At 44.8% G+C, this 13036-nt stretch overlaps 1 protein-coding gene across 2 annotated transcripts in view; it reads left to right on the top strand.

Moving 5' to 3' along the window:
* Positions 1–1413: 1413 nt before the first annotated feature.
* The window catches only part of ZFAND3 (zinc finger AN1-type containing 3), a 325210-nt gene continuing 313587 nt past the window's right edge, over positions 1414–13036 (top strand). The window contains exon 1 of one of the 2 annotated variants that reach the window (XM_072731513.1): positions 1414–1805. Coding sequence is in view for 1 of the 2 variants with exons in the window: in XM_072731506.1 (XP_072587607.1) it covers positions 2530–2600 (71 nt within the window). In the remaining variant the exon portion in view is untranslated. Of the gene's footprint in view, positions 1806–2434; positions 2601–13036 lie in introns of those variants that run through there. The other variant, XM_072731506.1, reaches the window with a different exon arrangement.

A 13036-nucleotide genomic window follows, 5' to 3' on the forward strand; every position in this document is an offset into this window, starting at 1 on the left:
TAGGAGTGTGCTGGGCAAGAGAGGGAAAGAGCAGTGGGGCAGAGGGGAATATGGGGCACAAGGCCTTAGAAAACCTTGTGCACATATTGAGTACTTGGAAAATGCTTGTTAAAATGAATAACTGGCAGACAGACAGGTAGGCAAGCAGTCTGGAATTTGACAAACAATCACAGTTTATACTGCATCTTCCTTTTGGTTTTAGGATTTTCTTTTCCATATATAAAGGATCATCAAGATGCCAATAGAGAAAGAATCCCACTTAATCTTCATCTGTTAAACTCAAAGGCTGTAAGTCTTTCATGACTGTGGCAATTTTACGTCAGCTTAAGTGAAGATTTAAGGGCTGTGTGAGCCCAGCGGAAGCTAGGTGTGTTGTACGGTCTCATCCATTCTGTGGATTCTTGACAAAAATATTTATTGAAGGCTTGTAAAAAATCACAAAGTTGAAACTCAGTATTACGAAAACCAGCACTCTCATTTTGGGGTGTGCTGGCTGTAAATGACTTGACTTCTGCAATCAATTAGCAGCATCTCTAAGAGGATGCTAAGCTGTGATCTTTGCTCTTTAGAGGCCAAAGGAGGTGACACACACGTTAACGAGTCCACAGATCATGCACAAACATAACTGTAGCTATAGAAATAAAATAGTAACATTTGGTAATAACATTGATCTAGGTAATACCCCCTGTGAGGTCTCATATTCCCGCCGAGTTGGGGGTATACAGCAGCTTTTTCTAAGAGCCAGGAAAGCTTCCTGCAAGCAGCTGGCACCTAGACTTTGGCCCACAAGGGTCTCGGCTGTGGGTCGCCTCTCCAGGAGATTATGGTACAAGTTTCCCCCGCGTAGAGATTGGTCATTCACAATCTCCTGCTCACGAACGGCTGGAGCTCAGCATGGGTTCAAGATCAAAGACACGGAGTGCTAAACGCTTATTTTTTAGTGGCTCGAACTTCTTTTGGTTACATCAGTTTTCATCACGGATTCGGCCACAGCGCTCCCCCCAGAAACCAAACCCGTCCACTCTAGAAAAAGAGGCTTTCGGGCGCCCGGGGGGCTCAGCGGTTGAGCATCTGCCTTCGGCTCAGGGCGTGATCCCGGGGTCCTGGGATCCAGTCCCGCATCGGGCTCCCCGCAGGGAGCCTGCTGCTCCCTCTGCCTGGGTCTCTGCCTCTCTCTGTGTCTCATGATTAAATAAATGAACCTTTAAAAAAAAAAAAAAAAAGAGGCTTTCCCTGCCAAGGCACAGGTTGTGGACTCGCGTCTCCGAGGCTGGGGGCACCGACGAGAGGGGAGGGGCGCGGGACGGGACGGAGACGCTGCCCTCCCGCCCTTCCTGGGGCGGGGGAGGGGAGGAAGGGGGAGGGGGGGAGGAGGGACGTTTCCCAGAAGTTCCTTCCAGCCAAGAGGAGACCAGTTGTCTGGGTGGAACTGAAGAGTGGGTCGGGTGCCGGGCCACTGGGAAGAGAGAGACTCCTAGGGGACTGGCAGTTAGCGGAGAAGAGGCCCCGCAGCAGCCAGTTCCGGGCCCTCCCTGCAGGCGAGGACCCCCACGGCCCTGCAAAACGCGAGACCCACTTCCGGGTTTGGAAGCGCTCCCTCCTGGCCCCTCCCACACCCGGTTACGGGGTCTCCGGGCGCATGCGCAGCACTCGTCCGCCGCTCCGGGACCGGCCCGACTTACCCTAAACAACTAATCTGCTCCTCCCCCTCCCGCTTGGGCCGTACCATTCGTTTTTTTTGGGGGGGGAGGCAACGCGCCTCAGAGTAGTCAGAAGCCTGCTCCCCTTCTTCCGACGGGGAGAAGGTAAGTTCGCCTCAGATTTTAAAAGTTCCGAGAATACGGGAGCCTCAGAGGCCCGTCGCCGAGTGATAGCCCGACGCTCTCGGCTCAGCGCAGAGCCCAGTAGTCTTCCTTTGAGGAGCTGAACAAAGTGGCACGCCCGGATCCCAGCTGATCAGCTGCTGGGCTTTGGCGGCGGCTCCCCCGGGCGAGACCATTGTGACTCCTTGGGAGGGGTGCGTGAGGAGGGGAGGGGGCGGAGCGGCCATTGTCCGGTCAGCGCAGCCTCCGGGGGAGGGGAGAGTGACGGAGCGAGCGGGTCCCAGGGCTTCCCAGCGGCCGCTGCTACGCCAGAGCCGGCGGGGGCCTCAGGTGCGTCCCGGCGCCGCCGCACGGGACACCGCTCTGGCTGCGAGCGGCGGTGGGAGCCGCCGAGGGCGCCGGGTCTCCCCTGGTCCCCCGCACGCCCCTCCTCCTCGGCTCCCCTCCCTCTCCTCTCCGCGCCTCCCCCGGCCCCCCCGTCTCTGCAGGCCGAGTGGTGCGGCCCGCCTCCAGCTGACCGGCCTGGAATCCCGGCTCGGAGCCCCGGACTCGCGCCCGCCCGCGCGCCCGCTCCCTCCCCCTCCCCCCGCCCCGAGCCCCCCGCCGCCGCCGCCGCCGCCGCCGCCGCCGCCTCCTTCGAGCGGGGCCCGGGCCCAGCCGCCGCCGCCGCCGCCGCCGCCGCCGAGCTCCGCCGCCGCCGAGCACCATGGGAGACGCCGGGAGCGAGCGCAGCAAAGCGCCCAGCCTGCCGCCTCGCTGTCCCTGCGGCTTCTGGGGGTAAGTGTCCGGCCGGGTGGGGGCGGGGGCGGGGGCCGGGGCCGGGGGCGCGAGCGCGGGCGCGGGGGCTGCCGGCCAGGCCTCGGGGCGGCGGGAGGCCGGAACCCTGGGGGCTGGGCCCGAGCCGGGCCTGCTGGGAGGGGGCAGGGGCCGCGTCTCGGGGAGGGGCGCTGGGTGGGGAGCCGGAGGTGGGCAGAGGAGGCCCTGCCCGGGGTGCACTGCCACCCTCCGGGACCCTCCTGCCTGGGGTTTGGGCCCGCCGGGGCCGCCCGGGCCGCGGGGGAGGGGGGCAGGGCAGCAGGAAGGGATGAGGGGGCGGTGTTGGCACCTCCGGGTGGAGCTGGGGTGCCCCTCTCCCTTGGCATGTGGAGGCGGCCAGCCCTCCCTCCCCGCCTTGGTAGGAGTTGGTGCCCAGGCACCAGGAGGGTATTTCCTCTGACTTTTTCACCTCCTCCCCCTCCCGGTCCCCCAGAGGCTTGCATCATCACTTCCTAAATTATATCCCAGTGCCCTATTTGCTTTTAGGAAGCTGTTCACACGTCACCCATTAAAAAAAAAAAAAAATCCAGCCCGGAACCCAGGCTGGGGTAAAGTTATAAGATTGTGGAGGTCTCACCTTTATTTCAAACACGTTTTAGAAGATTTGTAAAATTTCCTTGTCAAACCCCCCCCAAAAAAACAAAAAATAAAACTCAAGGCAGCCTGGCTTGGGAACGTGAGAGCCAGTTTGCTCAATTGGCTCAGATTCCTCTCTCTCCCTCCTTTTTTTTTCTTTCTTTTTTTTTTTGATGATAAAAATATTCACATTGGCCAGCCTGCATTATTACTTAGCCATCTTGTGTTAGAGTGAAAAAATATGAGGTGGGAAATCAACTTTTCCACCACCTATAGTTATATTTTAAATTCTCCTCGTAGGGCTTGAGTTTCATGAATTACCGCCCCTCTTACCTAACAGGTGCCTCCATCTTACCTTACAATTCTAATTGTAAGGAAACCAGAGACTTTAAAGGAATTTTGTGATTGAGCCCCCTTTTTAAAAATTTTTTCCAAAGACCTAGTATATTTCAAGGTGCATATAGACAGTAAGGAAATGATTATTTCTGAGAACATCTTGGGAAAATGTATTGAACTATTTTATTTTTGCTACTTCTTAGATAGCCCAGGTACAGATTAATTAAGTCTGATTTTGGGGAGTGCAGAGAAAAATTAGAAAGTGGATCTTAATGTAGTTTTCTGTGGAATTTGCCCGATTCAAGGTGGTGACAAAGAAATAGATCGTCATTTTCTCATCTTTCTGCCTTTTCTTTCTCAGTAATTCCTGGTGGAAAGACGTTATCAAAAATAAGTTATGGTATTACCAAAAGTTCTGAACATGTGAAAATATTTTAGGTTTTATAGCCTTCCTAATAAGTGGACTGTCTGCTAAGCACTTTCAGGGACAGTCTCATTCCCACAGAATTTTAGATCCATTATCTCTATGGATGAGGAAGTTGAGGCTTAAGGGGGTGGATAACTTGCCCCTTGCTTACAGGGAGCTTAGGGTGGAGCTGGTGAGCTCTTCAGAGTGCTTAGTACCATCACGTTTATGACATCAATCTCCTGCTCTGGAAAAATCTGGAGTCACAAGCCTCTGATTGTAACTCATAAGAAGACATGTGGCTCAAAGAAAGTAGCTGCCAGTGGCAACTAATGCCCAGGATGTATCAGAGGCTTGTTTCCTGGCAACCTGTTTATGTCCTTGGGACTATTATCGTGAGTGGAACCCTTATTGAAAGACTTAGAGCAAGATGTAGAAACTAAGGAAACGGAATAGCCTTTTACTATTAGCTAGCAGAGTTCTGAATGATGCCAAGAAAGTTTGATACGTGCAGGGAGGCATAGTTAAATCCATACCATACTCGACCCATAAGCAATCAGGCCTGCTTCTTTGATGGTCTCAGTCAGGCCCTTTTTATGAACTGCAGTTTGCCTAATAGGAGTTGTGAGCACAAAACTAATATTTTTATGTTGAGAAGTGTTCTTCTTCTTCTTTTTTTAAATGTGTAACGCTTTAACCTTTTCAAAAGCAGTTTGTGGGTAGCTGTGTAATTTGCATTTTATACCAAAGTGTCACGATATTGCTGCCTAGTTTTATCATAACTGGCTTTGAGCATGTGTGTTCCTTAGTGTATGGGTCACTTCCATACTATGTTCATTAAGTAAACTTGAATATATTCAATAGATAATTGAGTGCCTGTGATATAATGGTGGGCAAGGGGGCACTGGCCCCATCTGGGGACAGAGGGCATATGGAAGTAAAGTGACAGAATATTGTGTGTTAGCATTGGTACAGGGTACTATGGGAGGGGCACTTAGCCTAGTTGACGTGGAGGTAGAGGAAAGTAGCCTGGAGGAAGTGGCACTAGCCTACACCTGCCGGAAGGATAGGAGAGAATGGAAATAGAAGAGTTTCTTTCAGGCGGAGGGAAGAGCATGGGTGAAGGCCTGGAAAAGAGAAAGAGCACTCTACATTTCAGGAACCAAAAATTCATTGGGGTGGATTGGTAGATTGTGAGGGGGGATCGGCTAGAGATGGTGAGAGCAATTGGTGATGGAGGGCTCTGTAGGTAAGGCCTAGGTCTTTGGACTTTTATCTTGAGTTCATTTACTAAGGAACTATGGAAGAACCTTGAGCAGATAGTGATGGGACTTTCTTTAATGTAGAAGATCGGATAGTGTTGAGAGTGGGTATGATTGTATCAGTGTGATGTTTTTTATGTTCATGTGGTGTTGCCAGAGGTACAGAAGTCTTGTCTGGAAGAGTAACCCAGAATAGGGATGATTATGTGTAGTAGCCAGGGAGAATGGAAAGACCTAGGTAGATGTGAAAGCAGTTCAGGAGCTATCTTTTGCCTTTTCTTTTGATGAAAATGAAGGTGAGTGTGTTACCTGAAAACTTTAGTCAGCATTGCAGTCTGTGGAAGCCGTAGGTCTCTAAAATCAGCTAGCCACGGTCCACACCCAGATCTTTGCAGAGGAGCCTCTCAGCAGAATGTTCTGGCATTATAGTAGACTAAAGGCAGTTCCTTAGGATTGCTCTTCTCTTTAATGACTTGGGCTGCTGGACTGGCTGCCTGGCATTGTCCAGTCAGGACACCAGGGGCTTGGTTAAATAGAACTGTGAGGTCTTGCTTGTTGGAATGTAATTAGAAAGTGGAATGACAGGAGCATACAGTGCAAATGTGAGAGTGCTTGAACAAGTAAAGTTTCTGCTTCTCCTCTCTCCTCCTCTTGGTTTATATTGTATAATTGTGTGCAGGTCATTAAGTTACTATTTTATAGAGACCATCTCTCCACTGGGAAATGTTGCTACCTTGGAAATTGTTGAAGATTTACCTCTTTATAAAAGTTGGAAGGTGTTTGCATGGTGTATACAATTTTTTTTTTTTTTTTATTTACTTATGATAGAGAGGGAGAGAGAGAGAGGCAGAGACACAGGCAGAGGGAGAAGCAGGCCCCATGCACCAGGAGCCCGGCGTGGGATTCGATCCCGGGTCTCCAGGATCGCGCCCTGGGCCAAAGGCAGGCGCCAAACCGCTGCGCCACCCAGGGATCCCTACAATGTTTTTATAGTTAATGATCATGAACAGTTTTTTTTTCTCAGATACGTACTTACAACTTTTAGTGAAATGGGAGCATTTTCTTGGCTCATTTTTAGGCATTCTGTAATCATGGGAAAAACATACTAGTTTGTAATAGTCAACTCTGGAGTAAAATAGTATTTAAGTTGAAATGTATTCATACACAAAAGCCCTTTAAACTACACAGATATTATTAGTTGAAGTTACATATTACATTATTTAGACATTTAAAATGTACTGATACATGTAAATTCACAGATATTTTCAAAAGTTGTTGAAAGAGCAGACAATATTCCAAAAAAGAGAGAAAGAAGACTAAGACACTAATATGCTGAATATATTGCGGGATAAATAAAAAAGGATAATTAGGGGAAAGATGGATTTCTTAAAAAAATCTATATTAAGTATAAAAATCCAATCATTGATATTTAGCTCTTATAATTGGAGACAATCTCTATTGTAATACATGGAAACTTTGGAAACTACTATTTCTTTATTTTTTAAAAAATATTTTATTTTTATTTATTCATGGGAGACACAGAGAGAGACACAGAAACATAAGCAGAGGGAGAAGCAGGCTTCCTGCAGGGAGCCCGAAATGGGACTCGATCTCGGGACCCCCTGGATCACACCCTGGGCTGAAGGCAGGCACTAAACTGCTGAGCCATCCAGGATCCCACTTTCATAAATAATTTTAAAGTATAGTTGACATAAATGTTTAGTCTCATATTTAGGGCATAATGGAGTATTTAAATATGGAATTTATTTGGTAAACTATTCATTGTTTTTGATAAAAAATAAGCTCTTGTGTCATAAATATTATATGGATACAGTTTTTTAGAGAAATAGATAATATCAAAGGTATTTTATCTTTGTGGTCTATTCTGTTGAAGCATTTTATTCACTAACTATATCTGCTAGATAAAAATAAATAAATTTTTAAAAATGGTGCTAGGCAGAGATCAAGAGTAATGTCACTAACTGTATTCCATTCCTAAAGATGTTACTAGTAGAAAGTTGAAAATATAAGATGATTTGTTTTATTCCATTTTACTTTTGGGAATCACAAAGTATTGACTAGTTAACTTAAATAGAATCACTATATATTTTTTTCCTCCCTCTGAGCCCAGGCCTTTGGAATTGATGTAGAACTCTGTTTCTGTCACTTTGTGAGTCATCTGGCTAGTGTGCTTGGCTCCGAACAGTGTGTGGCCCTGGATTCTTCGGTCTCAGACTCCCAATTAGAACATGTTGCCACACTTTAACCAACTTAACCTGGGCTTTCAAGTTCAAGTGAACACAGCATGAATTACTAGTTAATCAGTAGAATGTTTATTCCAGTGATGTCACTAATTATCCCTTGATTATAAAGTCCCCTTAAACAGTCCCTTAAAAACAGAACCGCTCATTTGTGCAGTTTTACTTTGCGTCTTTGAGTATTGTGCACACCTGAAGATGCGACATGATGTAATGAAGTATTCACCGTCTGTATGTTTATCTACTTGCCCCATTTTCCTGATTACATTTGGGTATTCAGAAAACATAAAATTTGTCCCATTGATGTGATGGAACACAGGGAGATAATTTTTAAAAAAGATTTTTCTTTGAGAGAGAGCATGTGAGCACAAACAGTTTTTGGGGGTGAGGAGGCAGAGGGAGAAGCAGACCCCCCTCTCCCCCACACTGAGCAGGGAGCAGGATGTAGGGCTCAATCCTAGGACTCTGGGATCATGACTTGAGCCAAAGGCAGATACTTAACGACTGAGCCACCTAGGCCCCATTTTCTTTCTTTTCTTCTTTCTTTCTTTTCTTTCTTTTCTTTCTTTTCTTTCTTTTCTTTCTTTTCTTTCTTTTCCTTCTTTTCTTTCTTCCTAAGAAACCATGGTCTTTGTTTTTATACTGGTTTGAGGCGATAGCTTTTTAGAGTCAGATCCAGTTAACATACAGGACATATAACTCTCTTGGTATTATTCTTTTCTCCCATTCACCCTGCTTCTGCCTAAAAAGGAGAACTCAGTACTGAAAAGTTTTGACTAAAAATCTCTTCTTAATCCTTAATGGTATTAAACTTAACATTAGTTTTCATCGACTAACCTTTATCTAGACACAGAAATCAGAGGGCTGTCTTTTTTTTTTTTTTTTTTTTTTTTTTAGATTTATTTATTTAGAGAGAACACAAGAGCTCCAGCAAGAGCATGAGTGGGAGGGGCAGAGGAAGAGGGAGAAAGAATTTCAAGCAGACTCTGCCCTGTGCCTGGAGGTGGAGCCCGGCACAGGGCCCTATCTCATGACCCTGAGATCCCAACCTGAGCTGAAAACAAGAGTTAGGACACTTGCTTAACTGCACCACTCAGGTGCCCTGGGCTAAGAATCTTTTGAAATGAGTAAAGTTATTGAAAAAAAAAAAAAAAAAACCGAGCATGTTAGATATTATTTACCAAGAACAGAGTACTAAGACTGTGAGAACTAATATAATTTGGATTTTTATTAGATCATAAAAGGGTTGTGTGTGTGCAAATTGATTCAGAGTTTCAGAATCTTGTAATCATAAATAAAGATTGAGGTTAAACATTCTTTTTTTCTTTTTGAAGGAAGGTAAAGCTTGGTATCTCAACAAAGCCATGCATAGGAGGTGACTGGTCACAACCCAATACTTGTATAATTTTAATGAAACTCTTGAAAAATTGTCTAGATTGAAGCTTGTTGGGTGTTGTGGGACTTGTGTCTGAGTGGTTTTGTAAAACACTCCAGCTGGGTGGGTGACACTAATATCACTCGGTTCTGCTAGAGACTCTGAGAACCAGACTGATCATGTTCTGGACTCGGTTTCTGTATAACAGGATTAGGTTGGTGAATGAGATATTTTAGAAGAAGAAATTTACTGTGTGTGTTAAATGCAGTAGAGACGTTAGCAACTTTGTTTTAAAAACCAAAATCTAAGAACATATTCTAGAATTGTGCTTGGCCGTATGGTAGCCACTAGCTACGTATAACAATTTAAATTCATACTAATTAAAATAAAACATTCATTTCTTCAGTTACGCTATCTACATGTTAAGTATTACTAGCTCAGTAGTTAACCTTTTGAGGAACACAGATATAGAATAGTTTATCCTCCCAGAAGGTTCTTCTGGACAGTGTTGACAGAAGAACACTGTTGAAGAACCTGTTGACCTGATAGACAACCAGGATTTTCAAGGCAATTTTTGTTGTTGAGATCTAATTGACATTCAAGCCTATTTTCTTATGAGTTCTTCAGACCCCTGTTTTCTTGTCTTTTGAAAATGAGAGACTTGTTTAATTTAGCTCTAAGTTTTTTTCCAGCTCTAACATTTTATTTCCATTGGGGGAAGCAATGCTGTTGTTAGTTCAGATTACTGGAACGTGTTCCTTTGATCAGTTTTGAGAATTAAGGTGTCACTACCAGTTAGTCCATAATTTCCATATATTATTTTTCATCTTACCTTTTTTTTTTTTTTTAAGATTTCATTCTTAGAGCAAGAGAGAGAGAGGCAGAGATACAGGCAGAGGGAGAAGCAGGCACCATGCAGGGAGCCTGATGTGGGACTGGATCCCAGGTCTCCAGGATCATACCCTGGGCTGCAGGCGGCACTAAACCGCTGCGCCACCAGGGCTGCCCAGTGAGAGACTTTTTGAAAGATATTCACCGTTGGACTATGACTTTTGTGGAGGAATAATATTTGTTTTTTACAAATGTAAGTCTCATATGGCAGCTTTTGGCATGTGATTGGGGGGGATATGTGCATTGGATTTTCCGATAAATTCAAGTTCCCGTGTACAGAGGAAAGTGGAATGTATTGGAATATCCAGCAGCAGTGGACAGAACAACTGTGATGCACCAGGCTGAGGGAATGGTACAAGGTGAATGAAAATGCCGTGTCATCCTTGAGACCAGGGTGCAGAGCTACAAACAGTGCTGGACATCTGAAGTTGTGGCTGCAGCTGTTGACCAGAGGAAGGAAGAATGCAGTAGGAAGGTGCAGTACTAGATTATTGCATTTATTCATTCAGCATACCAGATGTCTAGTATCATAGGCAGGTGTGATTAGGGCAGAAGAGTGTCCTGGGAGAGGTTATTGATGCAGCTTCCTATCACCGTGGCTGTGGGTGGTTGGTAGGAATGGGAGCAGACCACACCATACCATTTTGTGTTTTTAATTTGTAGACAGGCTCTATTTAGACTCACTGCCGCCTCAGTAATGACCTGGCAAAGAGTGAGGTTGGTGATGTACTTGGGACCTTTTGGGGAGTGCCTTTTCTCATTTCTTTTTGCTAAAGTGGAATGGTATGGAGTAACAGCTGTCTTGTCCATGTCTTGGACTCTTAACAGACTGGTAAGTTGAAGTGCATTTATAAACTTTTTTTTTTTTTAATTTTTTTATTTATTTATTTATGATAGTCACAGAGAGAGAGAGAGAGAGAGAGAGAGAGGCAGAGACACAGGCAGAGGGAGAAGCAGGCTCCATGCACCGGGAGCCTGACGTGGGATTCGATCCCGGGTCTCCAGGATCGCGCCCTGGGCCAAAGGCAGGCGCCAAACCGCTGCGCCACCCAGGGATCCCTTTTTCTTTAAACTTTTTTTTTTAATTTTTTTTTTTTTTTTTTTTGAAGTGCATTTATATAAATCACACTCAGCCACACTTCCTGGAAGGAGAAGTATTCTGACCATTCAAAAATATCACAAATACTCTTCCCACAGTCAGGTTCTTGTGCCAGACATTTGATTTTCTCTTGTGTGTCTATGTTGGTAGAATTTCTGAACACAGAATGAGGTGTCTATAGTTTATGGTAGCTGGAAGAATGGGGGCAAGAATTTGGAGAACATAGATTGGGTGGAGGGCTTTGCTGAGCATGTCTGTGCTTTCAAAGTCTGCCTATTTCAGGTCATTGTTTTTCAGTTTTCAACACTTTCTAGAGTACCTTATATAAATAGATGTGGTGGCAAGTTATGGCCTGAAACATGTTTTTTAAATGGAACGAATGAGATACAAAGTAGATTAAACAATACAGTCATTTTTTAGACTGGCCAGAAATATATTAACCAGCAAAAGATAATAAAAAATAAGCTGGAAATGGGAAAAGGTATAATATATTTCAGTGTAAATTGTTTCTAGATTTACGATTTCTAGGTTTTTGTGCTTGGGGAGACTTGGATGGTTGGTATTACTTCTTCAGTTGCCACTGAAATCCAGAAAACCAGGTTTTTCAAGTGTTTGTGTTTGCCTATGAAACTTTGTACGTGTATGTAAAATCTTCACAGTATATGGTTTTATGTAGTTTGCTTTTCCTTTTCTCTTTTAAAATAACAAAGCTGTGCTATTCACTTTTAAAAATAAAGGAGTGTTCTTGATGTTGATCTTAGAAATGTTTGCTTAGGGGAACTTTTGTTGATTGGGGCACATGCTTATGTAATCTTTGAGGCTTGTATTCCTTGTTTCTGTGGATAAGTCACTGTTAATTAGCTCTCTATGTCATCCATGTCACCTTCTCCCTATCCCCCCCCCCACCCCACTGCCAGTGAGAGGTGCTCAAACCATGCATTTTATTTGTAAGGCTAATCTTTTTTTTCAGTGCATACTGGGTAGGATCTAATTAAGGAATGGTTGCTGTGACATAAATGATACAATCTTGAGTAAAGGTATGGAGATTGCATGGTATATATGTGAATCTCTTGGATTCATGGATTAATTTAGAAAATGATAGGCATAGTAAAACGTGTTCTGTGGAAGTGTGTGTCTCTAAAGACTGCATTTTCTTACTCTTGATTTTAAACTGGATAGTGACTATGTATTCTAATCTCTTAGTTGAAAGCCCCTTAGATTTATATGAATAGTTTTCATTACTTACATTGTATGTTGTTTTGATTGGAGCTAGAGACTAGGAAGAATGGACTGTGTTGGTTTTGTGTTTAAATTTGGGGTGCAAAAAAGTCACCAGACAGATCTGTATCACGCTAGATTTGGGGGTGAGTTGGAAGAGGAAGGACACAGAAGGTGGTCAAGGGAAAGACGAGTGTGAGGGGGATGAAGAAAGGGAAATGTGGATGGAAGTGGAGTGATGGTAGTTAGGAGTGAAGATGCGTTGCGGTCACTAGTTTCTAGTCAAAATATGAGAGGTGGCTGCATCTGTAAAGAAACTAATGTGAACAGGTGGGGGCTGGGATTAAAGAAAACATGCTGTCTTCTCCTGAAGTGAAGGGTGTGAGTCCCCTAGGTTCTTGCAGGGTAGTGCAAAAGATCATAGGATACGAGCTGTGGTGCACATTATAAGCTAAAGTTTAGTGGAAATGTAGCAGCTCTCAGCAAATTGGTGTTCTATCTGTTAGAACCCCTTGGGCTCTTTCTAAGCTCAGAGACACCTTTTCAGCCAGTTGAAGGATGGTGCTTCATGGTGTCTCTTTGCAGCAGGCCTCAGAGACTCCCATCTACCTTCTTTCCTTTATTGGTATTGCTACATTCCGTGAGATGAATTTTTCTTCTCCCTTCGCAATCCCTGAGTCCGATAGAGAGTTCAGCAAAGTTTCACTCATCTTTACTTGCTGTTCACTAGCTTTACTTGCTGTTCTTGGAAAAACAACTCTCATAAGCCCTTCTCTTTTGAAAGATTTTGCAACTAACCCTTACTGGGAGGTTACGTTAAATGTTAAAGAATTTAATAATAGTGCTGCCTGGGGAATAAGACCTTTCTTGTTTGCTGAGTGGCTAATGAAAGGTCCCCTCTCATCCAATCCAGAGTCTTCCAATGAAATGCTAATCTCTTCTCTCCAGAAAACCAACTGAGTTTGGTGGCTAGGCA

The sequence above is a fragment of the Vulpes vulpes genome, chromosome 1 (genome assembly GCF_048418805.1).
Source record: "Vulpes vulpes isolate BD-2025 chromosome 1, VulVul3, whole genome shotgun sequence".
NCBI lineage: Eukaryota > Metazoa > Chordata > Mammalia > Carnivora > Canidae > Vulpes > Vulpes vulpes.